The sequence below is a fragment of the Eubalaena glacialis genome, chromosome 10 (genome assembly GCF_028564815.1).
Source record: "Eubalaena glacialis isolate mEubGla1 chromosome 10, mEubGla1.1.hap2.+ XY, whole genome shotgun sequence".
NCBI classification, from domain to species: domain Eukaryota; kingdom Metazoa; phylum Chordata; class Mammalia; order Artiodactyla; family Balaenidae; genus Eubalaena; species Eubalaena glacialis.
Window position 1 is genome coordinate 74,711,744 of NC_083725.1, and position 24,899 is coordinate 74,736,642.

General features: G+C 43.6%; 1 protein-coding gene across 4 annotated transcripts in view; it reads right to left on the reverse strand.

The window, feature by feature from the left end:
- SCUBE2 (signal peptide, CUB domain and EGF like domain containing 2) overlaps positions 1 to 24,899 on the reverse strand; it is a 75,666-nt gene that overhangs the window by 9,765 nt on the left and 41,002 nt on the right. For all 4 annotated transcript variants that reach the window (XR_009702318.1, XM_061202972.1, XM_061202971.1 and 1 more), the window contains 5 exons: positions 14,956 to 15,126; positions 12,559 to 12,726; positions 11,680 to 11,841; positions 4,049 to 4,246; positions 2,454 to 2,606 (listed from right to left, as the gene is read on the reverse strand). Coding sequence is in view for 3 of the 4 variants with exons in the window: in XM_061202972.1 (XP_061058955.1) it covers positions 2,454 to 2,606; positions 4,049 to 4,246; positions 11,680 to 11,841; positions 12,559 to 12,726; positions 14,956 to 15,126 (852 nt within the window). In the remaining variant the exon portion in view is untranslated. The remainder of the gene's footprint in view (positions 1 to 2,453; positions 2,607 to 4,048; positions 4,247 to 11,679; positions 11,842 to 12,558; positions 12,727 to 14,955; positions 15,127 to 24,899) is intronic.

Sequence of the window (24,899 nt, forward strand, 5' to 3'; positions counted from 1 at the left end):
ATGAGAAGCCTGCACGCCACAACGAAGAGTAGCCCCGGCTCACCGCAACTAGAGAAAAGCCCGCATGCAGCAACGAAGACCCAGTGTAGCCAAAACTAAATAAATAAATTAATTTAAAAAAAAGAAAGAACTACTGTGTCTCCTCACTTGCTCCAACTGTCATGAGAAAAGCACTCCAGTGTTGTAGGTAAGAACTCAGGAGTCCCAAAGACCCCTGCAACTTTGTCCTGCTGTGCTCTCAGGCAGTTACTTAAATCTCTAAGCCAGAGTGGCCTCATCTGTAAAATCAGGAGAGTAGTGTCCACTGTATGGGTGGCTGTGAGGAATGTGCCGTGTCAAGGGCACTTGGCATATGCCTGGTCCTCATAAGCTCAGCACATGTTAGCTGCAGCTACAGTGCTCCCTGCTCTCCAGGCCAGTGGGCTAGTCTGTAGCAGCCTCAGCTGCCCCTTCTCAATGTGACTGCTATTCTTCTGGGCTTGGAACCAGATATCAAAACTGTCTGAAATATAGGTTGAAAGAAAAAATTAAATAGGCTCTGGGGAAGACCTAAAAGGCTTCTGCACAGCCAAAACAGCAGTTTTCAACTATTTTCTGCTGTGACACTCTTTTTTTTTTTTTTAATTGGGGTTGTGTTAGTTTCTACTGTACAGTGAAGTGGAGTTCCCTGTGCTATACAGCAGGTTCTCATTAGTTACCTATGTTATACATATTAGTGTATATATGTCAATCCCAATCTCCCAATTCATCCCACCCACACCCTCTCTTCTCCCCTTGGTGTCCATACATTTCAGACACACTCTTGTGGGCTTAACCAGGGTTATATGTCATTTCCCCTGGTTCAAGCTACAACCCTTTATTTGAATTAAAGAAAAAAATCAAGATGTTTTCCTGTGTCACAGAGTTGAGAACAGCCTGACTAAAATGTGTGAACTTTGGTGACATTTGTTCTGGAGTCTCTGTGGCTTTTTGGCTCCTTCCTGATCCTAGATGGGGGAGGTTGTTGGCTGGCTGCCTTTGGGGAGATAAGATGCTCTGAATCCCAGCAGAGCCACCTGGGAGCCATGTGTGTCCACCTAGGAGTCTTATACTAAGGGCCCTTGTCTTAGTGTTTGACATGGTTTCAGGCACCAGGATGATGATTCTAGAGTTTGTCACATGTTAGAAATAAACTATGTGTGGTGTTTTTAGGAACTCCATAGAATATCGTCTTTCCAAAACACCTACTTTTCACACCTGTCTGCCTAAAAACCTTCAGTGGCTCCCTATAAGATTAGGTCCACCCTTCTGAGCTTGGCACTCGAGACTCTTCATAGCCTAACCCCACCTGCTTGTAATCTCATCTCTCACTGCTGAGCCCCATGCACCCTACCAACTGGCCAAATCATTAGTCCCCAACATGCTAGGTACTCCATTCTTTGGCCTATGTCATTCCCTTTTCCTGAATGTTCTTCCTCCCATTTATAAGAAAACTTACATATTCTGTCAAGACCCAAATCTCTTCAGACTTTGCTCTATTCTTTCCAAAAACCCATGCAAAATGAATGGCTGCCCCTTTTTCTGTCTCACACAGAGCCTTGTACATGCCCCGTTGTAGCATCTATGACACCATATTCTTTTTTGTCTCTCTGTCACTAACCGTGTTGTCTCCAGCACCTCACCCAATACCTGGCATACTAGATGCTCATTAAATATTTGTGGCATGGATGAATGAATAAGTTCACGATGAACAGATAACTCTTCCCCCGCTAGGTTATGAGGTCCTCCAGGACAAGGTCCAGTTCATTTTGTGTTCCTAGTAGATGTTTGTCACCCAAGTCTCAGAGCTTGGTAGGGCCCCAGGGCTCACACAGGCCACCCCTTCGTTTAACAAGAAGAAAATGAAACCAGAGAAGTCATCTAACTTGCCCAAAGTTACACAGCAAGTTAGTGGCAGAGACAAGACCAGAACTCAGGTCTTTTTCCTCATTCCCTAGGATTCTGTATAAAAAAAGCTGCAATTGTAGTAAGTTAATATTTATTGAGTATTTCCTATGTGCCAGGCACTGCACCAAGTCCTTTATGGATTATCCTATTGAACTTTCACATTAAGTCTAACGATTATCCTTATTTACACACTGAGAAAATGAAGCCTAGAGATGGTAAGTAACATCCACAAAGTTGCAGAAGAGATTAAACCCAACCTGGCTGACTCCATCGCCCACGTTCTGACCCACAAAGCTATGCTCACTTTTATTTACTTTCTAAACATCTCTTCATCCTTGCAGTCAGTGTCCCCAAATGCCTGTTTAAAACTTGGCACCTGTGAGTCAGCGATGTCCTTTCTCCGTATCCTGCCTGCCTTTCTGAGCATGCGTGCTTGTCAGCAGTCTACCAGCTGGCCCAGGAGTTGATTCTGTTCAAAGCAGAGAACCTTCTTACGCGTGCTGCAGCCTGAGCTTCACAGTGCTTACCATCGTATGTCACATACGGGACCTGGAACCCTCTGGCGCTGTTCCCTTCATTGGACTTAAACTGAATCCACAGCTTCTTGGATCTGGAGGTGAAGGCGATGGGGCGTTCGTAGGTCTGGCAGGTTTCATACGTTGTCACAGAATTGGACGAAGCTGCCAAGGGAAGTTGGAGGGGATGGGGTTCAAGACTCATCACTGAGCCTGCAGACAATGAACACTCATCTTTTCAAATACTTACACCACAAAACAAGTTATGTACAAGGGCTCTTCAGGACAAGCTGAGTCCTCGTAAGGGCCACAGTCGTGACTGTGGGCCCCAGGGAAGGCTAACTGCAAGGCCCATGGCTGGCAAACAGCAGCAGCCCAGGCTGCAGCACTCACTGCAGGAGCTGAGGTCAGGGCCCTCACATTGCAGGGCCAACCTGCTGTAACCTGGTAGTAATCTCCGCCATTCGCTGCATGGTTCCTTAGACCAGGCAGTGTGCTCTGCACTTTATGGACTTTATCTCACTTAACACCCACCCCCCAAAACCAGAGGAAGTTGGTGCAGTGGTTATCTCACTTACGGAGAAATTAATTACTTGCCCAGGGTCACACAGCCAGTATGTGGAAAAATCAGGATTCAAACCCACACCTGACTTCAGACATTGTAACCACTAATAAGAATGGCAAATACTTATGTAGTAGCCCCATGTGTCATTATTATTCTAAGTGCTTTACAAACAAAAATGCATTTATTCCTCATGATAACCCTATGAGGTAGCAACTATTATTATCCCCATTTTAACAGATGAGCACTCTGAGGCAAAGAAAGTTCCCAAATGTATTCCCAAGATCACAGAATAAGAGGTGGAGCTGGGATTCAGATCCAGGCAGAGCCCCCTCATGACACTGCCTCTAAGCTGCGTTGATGACAGTATCCTTTTATGGACACTGGGTCATGCATCAGGATGGGAGGCGGGTCCCTCCTGGCTAGACCATGCCCTTGGTCTTGGTCAGTCCCTAAGCCATGAGTTGCTTCCCAGGGTGAGGCAAGTGTCTGGGGTCCTGAAGTCAGCCCTGCATGAGCTTCACTGACACTCTGTGTCCTTATGGAAGAAGGTTCCCAGTGAGCACAGAGGGAAGACTGACCTGCAGGATCGCTTCCTCTAGGGTTCAATAGGAGGCCTCAACCTGTGATTTTTGTCTAAATTTTGTTTTCTTGGCAAACTCTAGAAACTCATGTCCCATCTCTGTTCTAATACGAGGTGGCATTCTAGGCCGGCTTCTCCCATTTAAAGCCAGGCATAACCAACAAGGACCTACTGTATAGCACAGGGAACTATACTCAATATTATGTAATAACCTATAAGGGAAAAAAATCTGAAAAAGAATATATATACATATATATATATATATATATATATATATATATACACACACACACACACACATATATATGACTGAATCGCTGTGCTGTACACCTGAAACTTACATGATATTGTAAATCAACTATACTTCAATAAAAAATGTTTTAAATTATAAAGCCAGGCAGCGTGCCATCAGGCTTTCCAGCTGGCCTCAGGAGGGGAGGGGAGCAGACAGGTGAGACGCACCAGTTTTCCGCATCACCAGGTAGTCTCCACAGTCATCCTCTATGGGCAGGAAGATCTCAGGGACAACAATCAAGATGCGGCGCTTGGGGGGTGGGTTGATGGTCCAGGTACATTCTGTGTTGGCAGGGTAATTGCCTGGGTAGTTTGGGGATTCGATGTATCCAGTGAAATCACCTAGCTCCCCTCCACATCTTCTGTCTGGAAGAGGAAATGCCATGAGTTACAAAGGCACAACACAGCTGTCATAATGTCATGGCCAAAAAATAATAATAACAATGATGGCATGGCCAGCCCCCGCTCGGCTGAGGAGAACCCTATTGCCCCTGGAAATGACACCATCGCAGGAATGAGTCTGCCCTGTAGTGCCCACAGCCCCCACTGGGAGCCCAACTACATTAACTTCCCACACAGAGCCCACCCCTCTGGGTTCCCAGGGCATCATTTTCTCATTAACTTGAAGGCATTCAAGGTCAGGGACAGGTGTTTGTGAAACAAAAGGATAACTTTAGTTTTTACTGTTTTGTTTACAAAGTCCAAGTGACAGGAGAACGCATGGCACAGAACTTGTAGGTCTGTCAAAATAGGGAGAATAGAGCTTACTGCTCAGCAAAGGATATTTGAGCCTTTCCTAGAGATCTTTGATGAAGACATGACAGCCATACTCTTTCACTTTTCTCTCTGGTCAAGACCATGTTTTATTTTTAAGTGGGGAAGAGAATTCCATTCAGCTATCAGTCAGTATAGGTCATGCTGGATACTCACCTCTGGCACCAAAGGCAAGGAGCGTACACACTTGTGGGTATACACACACGCCCCCCCCCCCACCTCAGCCACACTTCACTCACTGAATCTCCACTCATCCAACAAATATTCTTTCCCTAAAGGAGCTTATTGTTTAAAACTGTCAGGTGAACCTGTTCAAGAGAAGATGTTGAAGGATTACCTTTGGCCTCTCTAGTTGTAACTGGGATTTATTATTCCCAGTAGGAAAAAAACCCAAAAAACCAAAAAACAGCCTTTTGTTCCTGGAAGAGAAGAGGGAGAGGAGAGAGTCTTGGAGTCCAGAAAACTGCCTCTGAGCCTGACCGGCTACCTGAGGAACTGTGCCATGCAGCTCCTAAGGGCCAACCAAGGACGAGGGGTGGGAGGGCAAGGAAACAGATTTCATCTTGATGGGGAAAAGAATCTTCTTACACTGTGAACTTCCCAAGTCTAATCTACCAACAGACTAGGATATTATGAGCGGCAGTAAGCTTCTTGTTAAGGCAGGTATTCAAGAAGAGACCAAATTAAATGAAAAGACAACCTACAGAATGGGAGAAAATACTTGCAAGCGAAGCAACCAACAAGGAATTAATCTCCAAAATATATAAAGAGCTCATGCAGCTCTATATCAAAAAAGCAAACAACCCAATAAAAAAAAAATGGGCAGAAGATCTAAACAGATATTTCTCCAAAGAAGACATACAGATGGCCAAAAAGCATATGCAAAGATGCTCAACATCACTAATTATTAGAGAAATGCAAATCAAAACTACAATGAGGTATCACCTCACACTGGTCAGAATGGCCTTCATCAAAAAGTCTACAAACAATAAATGCTGGAGAGGGTGTGGAGAAAAGGGAACCCTCCTACACTGTGGTGGGAATGTAAATTGGTACAACCACTATGGAGAACAGTATGGAGGTTCCTTAAAAAACTAAAAATAGAACTACCATATGATCCAGCAATCCCACTCCTGGGCATATATCCAGACAAAACCATATTTCAAAAAGATACACACACCCCAATGTTCATTGTAGCACTGTTTACAATAGCCAAGACATGGAAGTAACCTAAATGTCTATCAACAGAGGAATGGATAAAGAAGATGTGGGGGGTGTGTGTGTGTGTGTGTAATATAATGGAATATTACTCAGCCATAAAAAGAATGAAATAATGCCATGTGCAGCAACATGGATGGAACTAGAGATTATCACACTAAGTGAAGTAAGTCAGACAGAGAAAGACAAACATCATATGATATCACTTACACGTGGAATCTAAAAAAAATGATACAAATGAAGTTATTTGCAAAACAGAAACAGACTCAGATTTCGAAAACAAACTTATGGTTACCAAAGGGGAAACACGGGGGGAGGGATAAATTAGGAGTTTGCGATTGACATATACATACTACTATATATAAAATAGATAACCAACAAGGACCTACTGTATAGCACAGGGAACTTTACTCAATACTCTGTAATAACCTATATGGGAAAAGAATCTGAAAAAGAATGGATATATGTATATGTATAACTGAATCACTTTGCTGTACACCTGAAACTAACATAACATTGTAAATCAACTATACTCCAATATAAAATTTAAAAATTAAGTTAGCAGAAGGAAAGAAATCATAAAGATCAGATCAGAAAAAAATGAAAAAGAAATGAAGGAAACAATAGCAAAGATCAATAAAACTAAAAGCTGGTTCTTTGAGAAGATAAACAAAATTGATAAACCATTAGCCACACTCATCAAGAAAAAAAGGGAGAAGACTCAAATCAATAGAGTTAGAAATGTAAAAGGAGAAGTTACAACTGACACTGCAGAAATACAAAGGATCATGAGAGATTACTACAAGCAACTCTATGCCAATAAAATGGACAATCTGGAAGAAATGGACACATTCTTAGAAAAGCACAACCTTCCGAGACTGAACCAGGAAGAAATAGAAAATATAAACAGACCAATCACAAGCACTGAAATTGAGACTGTGATTAAAAATCTTCCAACAGGGGGCTTCCCTGGTGGCGCAGTGGTTGAGAATCTGCCTGCTAATGCGGGGGACACGGGTTCGAGCCCTGGTCTGGGAAGATCCCACATGCCGTGGAGCAACTAGGCCCGTGAGCCACAACTACTGAGCCTGCGCATCTGGAGCCTGTGCTCCGCAACAAGAGAGGCCGCGATAGTGAGAGGCCCGCACACCGCGATGAAGAGTGGCCCCCGCTTGCCACAACTAGAGAAAGCCCTCACACAGAAACGAAGACCCAACACAGCCAAAAATAAATAAAAAATAAAATTAATATTCTAAAAAAAAAAAAAAATTTCTTCCAACAAACAAATGCCCAGGACCAGATGGCTTCACAGGCGAATTCTATCAAACATTTAGAGAACAGCTAACACCTATCCTTCTCAAACTCTGCCAAAATATAGCAGAGGGAGGAACACTCCCAAACTCATTCTATGAGGCCACCATCACCCTGATACCAAAACCAGATAAAGATACTATAAAAAAAGAAAATTACAGACCAATATCACTGATGAACATAGATGCAAAAATCCTCAACAAAATACTAGCAAACAGAATCCAACAGCACATTAAAAGTATCATACACCATGATCAAGTGGGGTTTATCCCAGGAATGCAAGGATTCTTCAATATATGCAAATCAATCAATGTGATACACCATATTAATAAACTGAAGGATAAAAACCATATGATCATCTCAATAGATGCAGAAAAAGCTTTTGACAAAATTCAACACCCATTTATGATAAAAGCTCTCCAGAAAGTAGGAATAGAGGGAACTTACCTCAACATAATAAAGGTCATATACGACAAACCCACAGCCAACATCATTCTCAATGGTGAAAAACTGAAAGCATTTCCACTAAGATTAGGAACAAGACAAGGTTGCCCACTCTCACCACTATTATTCAACATAGTTTTGGAAGTTTTAGCCACAGCAATCAGAGAAGAAAAAGAAATAGAAGGAATCCAAATCAGAAAAGAACAAGTAAAGCTGTCACTGTTTGCAGATGACATGATACTATACATACAGAATCCTAAAGATGCTACCAGAAAATTACTAGAGCTAATCAACGAATTTGGTAAAGTAGCAGGGTACAAAATTAACGCACAGAAATCTCTTGCATTCCTATACACCAATGATGAAAAATCTGAAAGGGAAATTAAGGAAACACTCCCATTTACCACTGCAACAAAAAGAATAAAATACCTAGGAATAAATCTACCTAAGGAGACAAAAGACCTCTATGCAGAAAACTATAAGACAGTGATGAAAGAAATTAAAGATGATACAAACAGATGGAGAGATATACCATGTTCTTGGATTGGAAGAATCAACGTTGTGAAAATGACTATACTACCCAAAGCAATCTACAGATTCAATGCAATCCCTACCAAACTACCAATGGCATTTTTCACACAACTAGAACAAAAAATTTCACAATTTGTTTGGAAACACAAAAGACCCCGAATAGCCAAAGCAGTCTTGAGAAAGAAAAACGGAGCTGGAGGAATCAGGCTCCCTGACTTCAGACTATACTACAAAGCTACTGTAATCAAGACAGTATGGTACTGGCACAAAAACAGAAATATAGATCAATGGAACAGGATAGAAAGCCCAGAGATAAACCCACACACACATGGTCACCTTAACTTTGATAAAGGAGGCAAGAATATACAATGGAGAAAAGACAGCCTCTTCAATAAGTGGTGCTGGGAAAACTGGACAGCTACATGTAAAAGAATGAAATTAGAACACTCCCTAACACCATACACAAAAATAAACTCAAAATGGGTTAAAGACCTAAATGTAAGGCCAGACACTATAAAACTCTTAGAGGAAAACTTAGGCAGAACACTCTATGACATAAATCACAGCAAGATCCTTTATGACCCACCTCCTAGAGAAATGGAAATAAAAACAAAAATAAACAAATGGAACCTAATGAAACTTAAAAGCTTTTGCACAGCAAAGGAAACCATAAACAAGATGAAAAGACAACCCTCAGAATGGGAGAAAATATTTGCAAATGAAGCAACTGACAAAGGATTAATCTCCAAAATTTACAAGCAGCTCATGCAGCTCAATATCAAAAAATACAAACAACCCAATCCAAAAATGGGCAGAAGACCTAAATAGACATTTCTCCAAAGAAGATATACAGATTGCCAACAAACACATGAAAGAATGCTCAACAGCACTAATCATTAGAGAAAGGCAAATCAAAACTACAATGAGGTATCACCTCACAACAGTTAGAATGGCCATCATCAAAAAATCTACAAACAATAAATGCTGGAGAGGGTGTGGAGAAAAGGGAAACTTCTTGCACTATTGGTGGGAATGTAAACTGATACAGTCACTATGGAGAACAGTATGGAGGTTCCTTAAAAAACTAAAAGTAGAACTACCATACGACCCAGCAATCCCACTACTGGGGATATATCCTGAGAAAACCATAATTCAAAAAGAGTCATGTACCACAATGTTCATTGCAGCTGTATTTACAATAGCCAGGACGTGGAAGCAACCTAAATGCCCATCGACAGATGAATGGATAAAGAAGATGTGGTACATATATACAATGGAATATTACTCAGCCATAAAAAGAAATGAAATTGAGTTATTTGTAGTGAGGTAGATGGACCTAGAGTTTGTCATACAGAGTGAAGTAAGTCAGAAAGAGAAAAAGAAATACCGTATGCTAACACATGTATATGGAATCTGAAAAAAAAAAAAAGGTTATGAAGAACCTAGGGGCAGGACAGGAATAAAGACTCAGATGTAGAGAATGGACTTGAGGACACGGGGAGGGGGAAGGGTAAGCTGGGACAAAGTGAGAGTGTGGCATGGACTTATATATACTACCAAATGTAAAATAGATAGCTAGTGGGAAGCAGCCTCATAACACAGAGAGAGCAGCTCGGTGCTTTGTGACCACCAAGAGGGGTGGGATAGGGAGGGTGGGAGGGAGATACAAGAGGGAGGAGATATGGGGATATATGTATATGTATAGCTGATTCACTTTGTTACAAAGCGGAAACTAACACACCATTGTAAAGCAATTATACCCCAACAAAGATGTTAAAATTTTTTTTTAATTTAACGAAAAAGAGACTAGACAGCTACTTGTGAGGATGTTGTTAAAAGGGTTTCATTGGGATAGAGAGAAAACTAGATAAGCTTCCAGTCATAAATTCAAATGATTCACTGCCCCTTTCAATCCCCTGTTCTTCCAGTTTGGGGAGGCCTCTTGCTCCCCTACATTGCTGAACCAGCTGAGGTTGTCAGCTGGCCTTTAGTAGAGAATTTTACATAGTAGTTAAAAATAAACAAGCAAACAAACCAAGTCCAAACAGCAAGTCCTTGAATGATTTACCTCCCCATTCCTACAGAATACAAACTAAGCTCTCTAGTCTGCAGTCAAGACTGTCAATGAAAAAACTTTGGGCTTCCCTGGTGGCGCAGTGGTTAAGAATCCACCTGCCAATGCAGGGGACACGGGTTCAAGCCCTGGTCTGGGAAGATCCCACATGCTGTGGAGCAACTAAGCCTGTGCGCCACAGCTACTGAGCCTGCGCTCTAGAGCCCACAATCTACAACTACTGAGCCCACGTGCCGCATCTACTGAAGCCCCCGTGCTCTAGAGCCCGTGTTCCGCAACAAGAGAAGCCACCACAATGAGAAGCTCACACACTGCAACGAAGAGTAGCCCCCGCTCGCCACAACTAGAGAAAGCCCATGCGCAGCAACGAAGACCCAACACAGCCAAAAATAATAAATAAATTAAAATAAGTAAAATTTAAAAAAAGAAAAAACGTTGCCTGCCATATCAGTAAACAAAGGATGTTGCGACCATCAAGCCATCACACTGCAGCCACCCCAAATGATGCACCCTGAGGAGACTCAGGATGAGAAAGCACAGGATACTGGCCCCAGATAGCTGAGGTGCACATCAAAGGAACGATTTCAGTGAGCCCAGACTCTTGCATCTTCCCTTACAGAGAAAAGCGCTAACTTCCTTACCTTGAGATATCGGGTCTTGTTTAATTAACAGTAATCTTGATCTTCCGACTACCTGGTCTTTGTTGCAAAAACTCATATATATCCTGGTTCCTCCCCTTCCTCTTTGGAGCAGTTCCTCAGAGCTATCAGAGAGGCTGCGTCCCGGGCTTAAGTTCTCAGTTTTGTGAGCCGAATAAAACATAACTCTCAACTTTTAGGTTGTGCTTTTTTTTTTTGAGTCAACAAGCCTTCCTTTCTTGGTCTGCTTCAGACTCCCTGCAGCACATTCCATGATCAGGTCCAGGGGTCTCTTCCCATGAAGCCTTTCACTTTTCTGAGTCTGTGCTTCCTCCCAGCTGCTCTCTTGGGCATGAAGTTCTTTCTCCCACTCTCCCCCAACCCTCTCCATCAAAACCTTCTCCTGGCCTCTCGAAGCCTTTCCTCGTCTCTCCAGACAGAGGGAGTAGCTCTTTCCTCTGCAGTCCCGCAGCCTGTGCTGCTGCAGGGCCAGGGACTGATTCTGCTTGCATTGCCTGGCACATAACAGGTCCTCAAACAGTGCTTGCTGAACAGGGCTGAACTGACATTTTACCCTTGGGAGCAAATTACAGCAAGTACAGCTTGTGAATGTGCCTGAAGAAGTAGCCTGGATCAATACAGGTGAATGCCTGCAGGTCCAGCACTGATCTGCAGAGCCCTGAGGAGGGCTAACAACGGCTCCGCGGTCCTGAATGAACCAGGGACCCCTGCCAACCCGCCCCCCTAGGTGGACCCAGGCGCTTGCCCTCTTAATCAAGGACTGTGAAAAGCCTTAGAGAGAGACCTACTTTTACACTGGGTTATGTTTGTGGAGCCATCAAAGTCAGTCGTGGTATTTCCTGGGCAGGAAACACAATTATTTTTTCCAAATTCTGGCTGGTATGTTCCTGCTGGGCAACGAATACATCGGTGAGTGGTGGTGTTGTAGAAATGTCCAGGTGAACATTGAACTGTAGGGGTGGGGGAAGGTGGAGAGAACGAAAAGAAAAAAAAAAAAAAAGACTATTTTCATCAGATGTAACACGAAAGGTTTCGCAGTTTGTGACAGAAATGTTTATGCCCAAATGAAGTACTGCTTTCCCACTACTCTGGGGCTAATCAACACTTAATTCCCTAAATAGCCAGCTTGGGTGGGACTTGTGACTCATGACACTGAGAGAAACACAAAGGGAACGAGGTACGGGTGTATCTTCTGAGTTCACTGTCCGTGCCGTCGGGCGTGAATGCTTGCAGCTCTGTCTTCATGCACGGCGGGCCTGGGAGCGTGGAGGGCGCAGAGCTGACCCCAGGCTTGGGGCTGGGCTCCTGCAGAAGGCAGCGGGGTGAGGCTCTGGAGAAGGCGTTGGGCCTGTTCCGGAGCGGGGAGCTCTAGGTAAGGGTGAGGAGCTAGAGGAAGCCTGGAAGCAGGAGGCAGAGGGAGCCTGTGCACTAAACCTGCCCATCTCTCCCCAGCTGTCTTGCAGTCAGCCCCGTTCGAAGGGGAGGACCATGTCTAGGGAGTTCCTGTGCTCCCTGCACATCCTGCAGGGACGAGTGGCCCTGGGGATCTGTCCTCCCTGCCACTGGGGCCCACACAGGGCACCTCGGCAGAGCTTGACTGGGGCTTTACCATGGTTCTCAAAAGGGGAAATTCAATTCCGGGAAAAGGCAAGCTGCCAAGTCCTCACCTCTGGTTTCACAGTCCTGGAAGGAAGTGGCTCCCAGGTGCTTGGTGAGGAGGCCTCCTCCACAGGGAAAGCAGGAAGTACGGCCAGCTTCAGGCTGGAATGTGCCCAGGGCACAGAGCTGGCAGGGTGCAAAGCCATCCGCGGAATATTCACCAGGTTGGCACAGACCTGGGGGGATCAATGACCTTAGGTGAGCAAGGCCCACGGGCAGAGCCTTTCCCGTCTCTCTGCAGATGAGATCAGAGAGATGTGGTCAGGCCTGTCGCCCTATGCGGACCTCAGCTCCCACCTCAGTGAGAGAAGCCTTGTCCGGCCCTGCTGCGGACGCTGACGAGGTGGCATGTGGGTGCCTGATGTTTACACACAGGGCTACACAGCACAGTGCAAAGATGGAGACAAGTGTGGACCCTTCTGAATTATGGAGCAGGCCTGGGTAGGCTGCAGGCTTAGGACTACCCAGGGCCCAGGCAGCCGCTGCAGTGCAGGAGCCCCTAGAGAGAGGGTTCTCTGCCTGCAGTCAATGTGGTAATTCGACCCAGAAGTACACCCTCACCCAGCTGATTACATCCTAGTGATGTAAAGACTCTTCTGGTCACACTGAAGAGTCTCCCCTTTTTACCAATTATACTTACTAAGTTACATCTCCTTACACTGAGGTGTGTCCTGGCCTCCCTCAATTAGTGTACTAAATACAACCAATCCAATCCACATTGACAGAGGGACTCAGAGGCATTTAGTTACTTTAAATACCTTACTTTATTATATTTTTTAAGTTTATGACAAGAATCACAGCCATAAACAAAAGGATTTCTAAAAGCACACGTTCCTTAGGAATTGGCCTGGCATTGGCAAGATGCTATAAAAATCTGCCATCTCTTATATTCCTAATCATCTCTCCTCTATTAATTTTCATGGTTTTCTTTCTACCCATAAGGTACAGATATAATGGCATTTAACAAACACACCTGAGGGAGAAGTCTGGCGTCTGTCAGACCTGGCTGCTGATTCCAAATCCTCCACTCTTTGGCTGTGTGACCTTGAATGAGTCTCTTTAACCTCATAAAGTTTTTGTAGTGATACAATAACGATATGAACAACTCATGGAATTATTCATGAATGCCTGCATGATGCCTGGTATAGGCAAGTATACAATAAATGTTAGCAGTTATTATTATTATTACTAATATTCTGATTTACTATAAATATATCTTATTAAGGTCACACACAAGTGTGAACAGATGCCCCAAAGTACCTCCTTATCAACCTCGCCGTTAGTTCCAGGATTTCATAACACGCCAAAGTATGCTAGGAGTCACACAGTCAATCTGAGGATCTGAGTTTTAAACCAGAAAAGGTCCTGCACTTGAGTTTGAAGTCATTTAGGTGGGAACTAAATCTGGCTCTGGGAATCACCAGAAGGAGAGGCAGGACTGCCAGAGCTCCGGTGCACTCTGCCGTGGACATCACCTACAAATCGCCTCATCAAATCACACCTTCCATTTGAGCCCACAGAGTGTCAGTACAGCTGGCCCTTCGCCTGTTTAATAAAGACATTTACTAATAAAGTAAATAGGAAAGAAGCCCACAGAACCTAAGTAAGCGTGGCTCCAGGGCTAACATTTTATAAGAGACGATTAAAAACTCTTCACAAGAATCACGAACATAGAGAACAGACTGGTGGTTGCCAAGGGGGAGGGGGTCGGGGGAGGGGTGGAACGGGAGTGCGGGGTTAGTAGATGTAAGCTGTTATATATGGAATGGATAAACAACAAGGTCCTACTGTACAGCACAGGGAACTATATTCAATATCCTGTGATAAACCATAACGGAAAAGAATATTTTAAAAAAGAATGTATATACATGTATAACTGAGCTGTACAGCAATAATTAACACAACATTATAAATCAACTATACTTCAATTAAAAAACAAATAAAAACTAAAAATGCAACACACACACACAAACTCTTCACAGAGTTTTAACAAAATAACCAGATGGATACTTTTTTTAAAAAAATCAATAAGCTCTGACTTTGAGACCAAAGCTAGAAAAAGAATCAGCGCTACTTCCTCCATTTTTTGACACTTTCAGGTAGTCCCTGCACACTGGGAGATCACTCAGGTCTCAGGTGATATTTATTTACAGTGATTAAACATGCAATTGCAACATTTACACATTTTTTTCCTGTCAGTGTATTCTATTATATCTTCATTCATTTGTTCAGCATGTGTCAGGCATTGAGCTAGGTACTGGAGAGCCAATGATGAGCCCAATATGGTCCCTGCTGGTAGGAATTCCATGGTGCAGTATGCATTGTCTGCACTGAAATGCACTTATGCCTTCTGCTAAACAATACCGGAGACTGAAGGAGTAAGAAGGGACAGAGGGCATTCTCACCTCCACATTCAGACGCATTCCAAGCTTCTGGAGTCTCCAGGGCCCCAGGATTTTCTGGTCTTGGGCATGGTTCGCATGTGATTTGCCCTTCCTCATTTTGGAAGGTTCCATTTGGACATAAAATGCAGCGTTCTTGTACTCCATCGTAGTATGTTCCAGCCCTGCAACTGACTAGCCAAAGGGGGAAATGATCTTGTCAGTGAGGGCACAGAGGCCAAGGAAGGATGATGTGAGTGCTAGAGATGAAGGTAAACAGATGGCAATGACCCCACACTCTCCCATACAAACCCCCTGAATACAGAATGTGCGCCACCTCTGGGTTCCCTGTGCACACCTCTCTGCCATGGTCTCTGTCACCCACTGTTAGAGGCATTTACAGGTCCTCTCTCCCTAGACCATGAGCTCCTTGGGGGCAGGGATCACAGTGTCCTAATTATTTTTGAACACAAGCACTTGATGACATTCCCTACTTCACAGGAGGAGTATAAAAGTGAAAATCATTCACTGAACACAGGACTGGTGCTGGAAGAATAGAGAGGAGGGGGCTATTAATTCTGGCTGGTGGCATCCTGGAAGGCTTCCTAGAAGAGGCCACATTTGTGTCAGGCCTTAAAGGATGAGTAGGAGCTCCCCAGATAGGATGAGCGGCAGGTTGTAAAGATTCATGCCTGACATATGGGAGGAAAGGGAAGAAAGGAAGGTTGGGGATAGATTGAAAAAGTCCTTGAATGCCAGGCCTTTGGATTTTATCCTGCAGGTAAAGGAGCCATTGAAAGGAGAAGAATACGACCAGAAGCTGTGTTTTAAAAAGCCCACTCTCTGTTGGCTGTGGGGAGGGTGATCTCAAGGGTCTTACAGATGACCTCTGCAAAACAGCATGCTTCATATTTGTAATAAAATTGATACATTACAAAGAGCAAAGCCTAGTAAATGTCTCCTGAACGAATAAACTACAAGGAAATTAATAAACCATGCTTCTGATTATATTTTGGTGTTCTTAGTTAAACATGGGCTCATATCTTATTTTAGGATATGAATACAAATATACTGAAGTGGGTTCCCTAGTATATTATTTAAAGAATATCATCATAACCACCAAAGCAGGCTTTCTGATGGCTGACGTTTGTTGAGTACGTACGATCTACTAGATACTGTGCCACGAGCTTTACACACTTTATCTCATTTAGTTCTGGAAACAACCCAAAGGAGCTAGGCGCTATGATTAGCTCCATTTCACAGAAACAGAGACTTAGGGACATTAAATAATTTGGCCAAGGTCCCACAGCTAATCTGTGAAATACACCTACAATGAGATCAAGAGCTTTGAGTTTAAAGAGGAAAAAGGTCATTGAATAAAAGTGCCTACTGAATCACAATTCCAGACTTTGCCAAGGATTCTCTATGGGGCATTAGGGGAGTTTGACTGGAATAAAACACATTTTCTTTTATACCTAAGCTGCTAAGAAATAGAAAACAAAATATCACATGATAAAATTAGCTATTACAGCTCTTGAATGTGTGTAAGGGGGAATACTGGTTTTCATCCTACCCTACAAATGCAATTTGTATATGTACTTTTAGGGTTAAACATGGCAAAGTTCTCTACTACCAGTAATAAAAATGTCTTTTCATTATTCACCCCATGATTTAAAGAAAACTGAGGCCTTTTAAAAACATCATAGTAAGATGAAACATGCCACATTTCAAATATTATTTTTACAATTAAATGATATCAATCAAAGTCTACTCTAAAGTCTAAATCTTAATACTTTTTTATATTGTTTGGATTTTCTTTTACAATATTCACATATCATTTTTAATTAATTTAATGACATTTTTTAAAAAATTAAAAGTGAACCAAACTCTTGGCAAACGACATTACAATGGGTATGATGCACAGAACTCTGGCAGACAGAGCCTATAATTCCAGACTTAGTCTCTAAATGCAGCCCTACAGGATAATGGTTTCCATAATTACTCTGGTTTCAGCTCACCTCCCATGAAAAGCTGGGCTGAATTATGTACTAGGAATTCATGGATTTTTATCCTGTGTTCCACCTGACTATCCCAGTGCCCAAAGCAGGCCGGTAAATGAGAGCATAACCCCTTCATGGCTCTAACAAGCCACCTGTCATGAAGACTGGCAGCAAGAAAATAAAACCAGGGCTGTTAGGAGCTCCTCTAGTCCAAGCCACGTCCATTTTGGGAACGGCTGTTTTCATAACACTCATTCACCTAAAGGGACAGTGCCCATACGACGGCAATGATTCCAACAGCCCCATGAATCATAACTTAAGAGTCGGATCAGTTTGGTCTGTTCCATCACTGTTCCTCTGACAGAAAACGATCCCCTTCATATAGGTGGACAAGAATGGACCTGGTTCTCTCTGCGAAGAGTAACTCCCGCTGCTCTGGTTGTCCACTCCTTCTTAGAACTATTGAAACCCCGCAAAGCCTTTTCAAGGTTACATTTTGTGAAGCCTCAAGATATCCCACATCTGTTGCAATTTCTCAAGTGAGCAAAGGACTGAGAAATGCCCCTTGGGCCGCCCTGCAGAAAAGAGGGCACCAGTTCTTTTTTCTCACAGTGAAAGGCCTGCTCCACATAAACAAGCTCATCTTGTCACTCACAGTTTCCATCTTCCTTCCAGAGAGAAAGACATACAGAAATAATCCATGGCAAGCACCTTCCAGATTAATTTGTTCCTTTCACAAGGTAAAAATGGGCTAAACACTAAAAAGCGATTCTGAAATGTCATGAAGAGACTCCTGAAAACAGCTCTTTGCAAATGTGCTAAAGATCTGACCTAAAGAGACCTCAATGCCAGTTCCAGTTGCTTCTCTTTTCTCCTTGAGCAGCCAGCTTGTTTTGCTGCCCCAGACAAAGGAGTCAATTGCCCCCAGAACACTTTGCGATCACAGCAAAGCTTTTGTGTGTCCTCAGTGACCATTAAAATCCCATTCTCAAATCCCGCACAGCTGTTTTCTCTCCCCTTCAAAAAAAGAAAGCCTTTCTGATGCAAAAAGGAGAGACCAGTGGGGACCAGGATTAATGGTGACAAAGAGACCTGAAGGCTGGCCCTCTTTTCAATACCACAGCCTTTGAGTATTTCAGGCTATGGACAAACACTATGGTCTCTCTGTGGCTAAGATGGTGAACCTAATAAAAGGGGTCACTCTCCAGCATCTGACTGTTTTCTTAAGAATCACGCCTTGCCTTCTGAAGGAGAGCCACAGGCAGCCCACGTGGATTCCCAGGGTCTCCTGGAGCTGCTGCTTTGTCACGGCTCAGAGGCAACGGCGCTCGAGGCAGTGCTGTGGCCTCAGGATCCTGATTTGAACTCCTTTTATTTTTTTTTATTTTTTATTTTTTTAAAAGATAGGTTAATTTTTTTTTAATTAATTAATTAATTTATTTATGGCTGTGTTGGGTCTTCGTTTCTGTGCGAGGGCTTTCTCTAGTTGTGGCAAGTGGGGGCCACTCTCCATCGCGGTGCGCAGGCCTCTCACTATCGCGGCCTCTCTTGTTGCGGAGCACAGGCTCCAGACGCGCAGGCTCAGTAGTTGTGGCTCATGGGCCTAGTTGCTCCGCGGCATGTGGGATCTTCCCAGACCAGGGCTCGAACCCGTGTCCCCTGCACTGGCAGGCAGATTCTCAACCACTGCGCCACCAGGGAAGCCCTGAACTCCTTTTAAATGAGTGTTTCAGGATAACAGGAGAGAACACTCCCTTGGGCTGAAAGGTTGATTTGTCACGTCTGTCCAGGTTTTTGGTGTGTACTCAGTTTGCTATTTGAAAACATTCTTTTAGTTGGGGCAGAGAGATGAACCGGACTTGACGCCTTCCTTGGTGAGTTTCCCCGGTGCATGCTGTTTTCTTCATGCCTAGTTAATGGGACTGAGATTTCACTTCCTCTAGAGTACCTCTTTTACCCTCAATTTAAATATTTCCCCAAAGATTTGCCCTTGGCCCTCTTTTCTCTTAGTGTTGGCAACTATCCTTGGGATTTCATCTGTTGTTCCTGTGAAGATTCATCTACTCATTTATTCAATTAAATACTTAGCACTGATTATGTGCAGAGTACTGTTCTGGGGGCTGGAGATACAGCAGAGGAGACAGACAGGGCCCTGCCCTAACGGGGCTCTCATTCTAGTGGAGAATATGAACAATAAATGAGCAAACAAATAAATACATAGTAGAATGCTAACTAGAGGTAAGTGCAATGAAGAAAAGTAAAACAGGCAGAGAGGGTAAGGCAAAGAGTGGTGGGGGTGGAGTTTGCATGAATGCTATTTTAGAAGAGTAGCCAGGAAAGGCCTCTCTGAGCAGACAGCAGAGTGAAATGAGAGAAACAGCCTTGTGATGGTATTGCCTAACAGCAAAAGAGCCAATGTAGCAGGAACATAGTGAAAGGGGCTGGGTGATAGGATATGGACTCTAAAAGCAAGCAAGGGCCAGCTTACGGAGGTTCTTGAAGGTCATGGTAAGGAAATTAGACCTTACTCAAAGTGTGTTGGAGGTTTCAAATGGGGCAGTGAAATGATCTGACTTATGTTTCTAGAAGATCTTCTAGCTACCGTGTGGAGAACAGCCTGAAGACAGGCAAGGGTAAGGAGAACAATTCAGAGCCCATAGCAATAGACTGGGCAGGAGATGGTGGTGGTTTGGAACAGACTGGTAATAACAGAGGAAGAGAAAACTAGTTAGGCTCAGGATATAATGTAAAGGCAGATCTGACAGGATTTGCTAATGGATTCAGTAAGGAGCATGACAGAACAAGAGAGGCCAAGAAGACTGAGGCTTTTAACTTGAGCAACTGGGCAAATAGGGATGCCAGTTACGGAGATGAGGGATGAAGGAGACGAGGGAGAAGTGGGTTTTATTTTGGAGGGAGAGAGGAGAATAAAATGTTTTTAGAAATGTCAAGTTTAAGATATTTTTTGGCCACGCAAGTGTTGGTATTGAGAAGACACTGGTTATACCGGTGGTCTCCAAGGTAGAATACTACACCTCAGGGGTATCATTTACATTTACAAAATGATCCAGAGTGTGAGCAAAGCATTTTCACATCTATGTGTATTAATTTTTATCTAAAAAGTAAGACATAAAGAAAGGTTCACTGGTTTAGTAATTAAACCAGATTTACCATGGTGATCATTTTGAAATGTACAGAAATATCAGATCACTGTGTCACATACCAGGAACTAACATAGTGCTGTATATCAATTATATTTCAAAAACAAACAAACTCACAGAAAAAGAGATCAGATTTGTGGTTACCAGAGCTGCGCAGGGCTTGGGGGTGGGAGAAAGGGAGACTGGATAAAGGTGGTCAAAAAATACAAACTTCCAGGTATAAGATAAATAAGTACTAGGGATACAATGTAAAACATGATAAATATAATTGACACTGCTGTATGTTACATATGAAAATTGTTAAGAGAGTAAATCCTAAGAGTTCTCATCACAAGGAGAAACATTTTTTTTCTATTTCTTCAATGTTGTATCTATACGAGATGATGGAGGTTCACTAAACTTATTGTGGTCATCATCTCATGATGCATGTAAGTCAAACCATTATGTTGTACATCTTAAACTTATACAGTGCTGTATGTCCATTATATCTCAATAAAACTGAAAGAAAAATAATTTTTTTAAAGCTCTTCTGTTTAAAAAAAAAAAAAAGATTAGGGACTTCCCTGGTAGTCCAGTGGTTGAGAATCCGCTTTCCAATGCAGGGGATGAGGGTTCGATCCCTGGTCGGGGAACTAAAACTCCATATGCTGCGGTGCTACTGAGCCCGCGCGCCACCACCAGAGAGAAACCCACGCGCCGCAACGAAGAGCCCGCGTGCCGCAACTAAGACCCGACGCAGCCAAAAAAAAAAAAAAAAAAGATTAGTCCCTTAGTCCACATCTCCACAAGTCAGAGACACGTGTGAAGACACAAGGTCCCCAAGAAAGAGACCTGTGGGTGGGGAGGTACTGACTGACTCACTTCTTTTCAGTGTCTCAAGAAGAATTTCAGCTGTGCCTCATTGAATAGATTTCCTGATTAATATTATCTAGTTTCAACCAACTGAACCATCACAAAGTAGAAAGCAGCTTCAAACAATTCCTGTAGAAATCCTGGGCCCATGATGCAGAACCAATGATGCAAGTGCAGATGAACCACAGGGAAGTGCAGAGCTGACACACCTTGTTCTCCTGGTACTAGCTCTTGTCAAACCACATCACAGGATAGAAACAGTGACGATTTAATCAGATCTGACAAGAGTTAAGCCAAAACACTAGTAATGAACAAAAAGACTATTTGAAAAATGATTTACCACCACTACTGTTCACAATGAACCTTGCCAAGTGTCAATGCGGTCCCTCAGAGACTAGCCAGCTATTTGAAATTTTGTTTATGTAAACTGTATCTCATTCTTCTACTTGTTACGTTTTACACAATATATTAGCCAATAGTACGAGTGTATAATTTTAAAATAAGTAAACATTCACAAATTCAAAAGTATTTCACTGTGTGTGTGTATATGTGTGATCAAAAACGTTCAGCACCTCTAGAACAGAGAAGTCCATGATTCAGATAGAGGTTAGAGCTGGAGAGGGCAGTTTGGGAGTCACTAGCATGTGGTGGTATTTAAAGCTATGGCACTGGATGAGGTCACCGAGGAGAGTGTGAAGATAGGCGAGGGGCATGGAGGACTGAGCCCTGGGATCCCTGATGTTTAGAGATAAGAAACTAGGGGAGGACCAGTATGGAAAATGAGAAGGGAGCAGCTGGTGAAGCAGAAGAAGAACCAGAGGTGTGTGGTGTGTGAAACCCACGACAAGAGTTCCCAGGAGGAAGGAGTGATCAGCAGAGTCTGAGGGACAGCTGGCAACTGGAGTTGGTAACGTGGAAGTTGCTAGAAATCTTGGCAAAAGCAGTTTCAGTGAAGAGGTTGGGAATGAAAACCAGATTGGCTAGAGTGGAGGAGAAAATGGTCGGTGAGGTAGCAAAGACAGCAAATTTGGATGAGTCCTTCAAGGAGTTTTGCTTTACAAGGGCGTCAAAGAAAGGAGGCAGGATCTGGAGAGAAGCAGGAAGTCAAAGGAGGATTTGTGTGGGTTTTAAGACAGGAGGTAGGTTTGTGTGCTGTTGGAAATGATTCAGTAGAGAAGGAGAACTCTGAGATGGGGGTCGATGGGGACAACAGCAGGAGCATCGTTTTTGAGACGATGAGAGGGAATGGGCTCCAGAGCCCCAGTGGAGGAGTTACCCTTAGGAAGGAGCGTGGGCTGTTCATCCATTTCAGCAGCAGGCGAGTCAGAGCATGTATGGACAGACGCAGGATAGGAGGGTCAGTCCGCACATGGAGAGGTGAAGTCGTTTTCCTAGACTCCCACCTGCCCATGGACATTTCTGCCTGGGAGTCTTGTTGCAACTCAAATTCAACTTTCCCAAGGGGAATGCTTCTCTTCCCTTCCCTGCCCAAGCCTTCCTACCCCTCTAGCTTTACTCTCTTTCTAAACAGCATATCTATATTCCCAGTCACCAACGCTCCAAACCACAGTTATCCCAGACGTCTCTCCTCCCTGATGCAGTATCCTACAGTTGTGTCCCTTTTGTCCATCCCCTATGCTTCATCCCCATGGCACTAGTGTCCTTTGCTCCTCCCCATCTCGTATCTAGATTACTACAATAACCTTCCAATGATTTCCCTTGCCTTGTGTTCCTCCCAGCCTCAGCTCTGTTATTACATGCTGCCATCAGATTCACCTTCCTAGGGGCTTCTGGTGGCGCAGTGGTTACGAATCCGCCTGCCAACGCAGGGGACACGGGTTCCAGCCCTAGCCAGGGAGGATCCCACATGCCACGGAGCAACTAAGCCCGTGCGCTACAACTATTGAGCCTGCGCTCTAGAGCCCGCGTGCCACAACTACTGAAGCCCGTGCACCTAGAGCCCGTGCTCCGTAACAAGAGAAGCCACTGCAATGAGAAACCCGCGCATCGCAACGAAGAGTAGCCCCTGCTCGCCGCAGCTAGAGAAAGCCCGCGCGAAGCAATGAAGACCCAACGCAGCAAAAAAAAATAAATAAAATTTTTTTAAAAATTAAAAAAAAAAAAAAGATTCACCTTCCTAAAGTGCTTCTCTGACTGCTTCACTCCCTGGCTCAAAACCCTCCTTGACTTGCCTCCCTGCACTTCTCAAACTCAGCCTTTAGTCCCCTTTTCTGTATCTGAGTTTTCATTCTTTCTCATGCCCTCTCAAGAGCCCATTTTTTTCTGCTTTTCCTATAAATCTTTTCTGATTATTTCTTCCCCAGTGATCACATTCATCTAGCCATTCAACCAACCCACAGGCTTTTTCTCAGTGCCTTCTGCATATGAAACAGGGCTGGGTGAGATGAGGGACATATGGGAAGCAAGTGCAGGATCAGAGGCCAAGTCAGAAACCTCTGAGCTCACCCCAGCTCTTTCCTCGTCTCAGTCTCCAACCCAATTTATCACCAAATGCTGCTCACGTTTCCTCCTAAATATTTCTCTAATCCACTGCTTCTATTCTACTCCATCTAGTGCCTTCATGTTCTCAATATCTCTTATGCAAAGCATTCAGAAGCTCCATGATCGGTTTTTCTGCCTCCAGTCCTGACCCCCAATTCAGTTAGAGAGATCTTTCTAGAATATAAATATGACCTTATGCTTCCTGATTAAGGCCTCTAATGACACCTGTCACCTAGAGATAAAGTCAAGGCTCCTTAGCAACATATTCAAGGTCTCTCATGACTTGGCCATGTTTTTCCCACTAGCCTAGCTGCTCACCGCATCCTACCTTCCGCTCCAGGGTTAGTAATACTTAAATGCCAATAATGCCCTGTGCACATCTTGCTCAACCTCACTACCTAAGGCTGTTCCTCTGCCTGAATGCTCCTCCCCATTTATGCTTCATCTGTGCATCCTTCAAAACTCACTTAGGCTTTCTCTCTTTGGGGAAGGCTTCTCTGACTCTTCCCTGGGAGGGTTACGACTTGAGGGATGCTGTCATATTTATTCAGACCTCCTCAGCACCCACCACAGAGCTGGCCCGTGCAGGGCACTCCATGCGAGTGCGGCATGAGTAAGATAATCACAGGGCACAGGCTATATGTGGGAGACGTGAAAGCATTCAATTTGAGATGGTTAGGAACATAGGCTCTTGAGTCAGATCTGAATGCGAATCCTGGCTCTGCCACTGACTTGCTGCATGACATTGGGAAAACTGCTTACCTTCTTATGCCTTAGTTTCCTTATCTGTAAAAAGGGCATGATACAGAATGACTTGTGATGAGACTAAATGAGATGAGACATGTAAAGTGCTTAGCACAGGGCTGAACACATTAAGTGCTCAATACATGTCAACATTTTATTAAATTATGTTTTTTAAATTAAAAGCGTTTCCTACCAAGTCCATGTGCTAAACATTGGTTTAATATTGGTCTATATTGCTAATATACACTTTATATTTTCCTTGATTTAAAACAGAAAAGAAATTTGCTGCCTGTTCAGTTCCAAATAATTTCTCAATTTTGAAAACTTAAGAAGAAAATGCCTGGTTCCTTCCTGCCTCAGGCCCTTTGCACTTGCTGCTATCCCCTCCATCAGAGCACCCCCTGCCTCCATCAGAGTTTTGCATGGCCAGCTCCTCCTTCTCAATTAGGTCTTAGCTCAAACGTCACCTGCTCTGACGGTCTCCCTTGAATACCCTGTAGAGACTAGTAATCTCTCCTCCCCTCTGACCCTTTCTGTTTTATTATCTTCAGTAACACTTATAATTTCTGAAATTATCTTTCTCTTTACTTTTTTATTGTCCATCTCCCTCCGTTAGAATGTGAACTTCATAAAAGCAGGTTTCTCACCCATTATGTTCTCACTGCTTCAACCTAAGTTCATAGAGTGGCACAGAGTGGGATCTCAATAA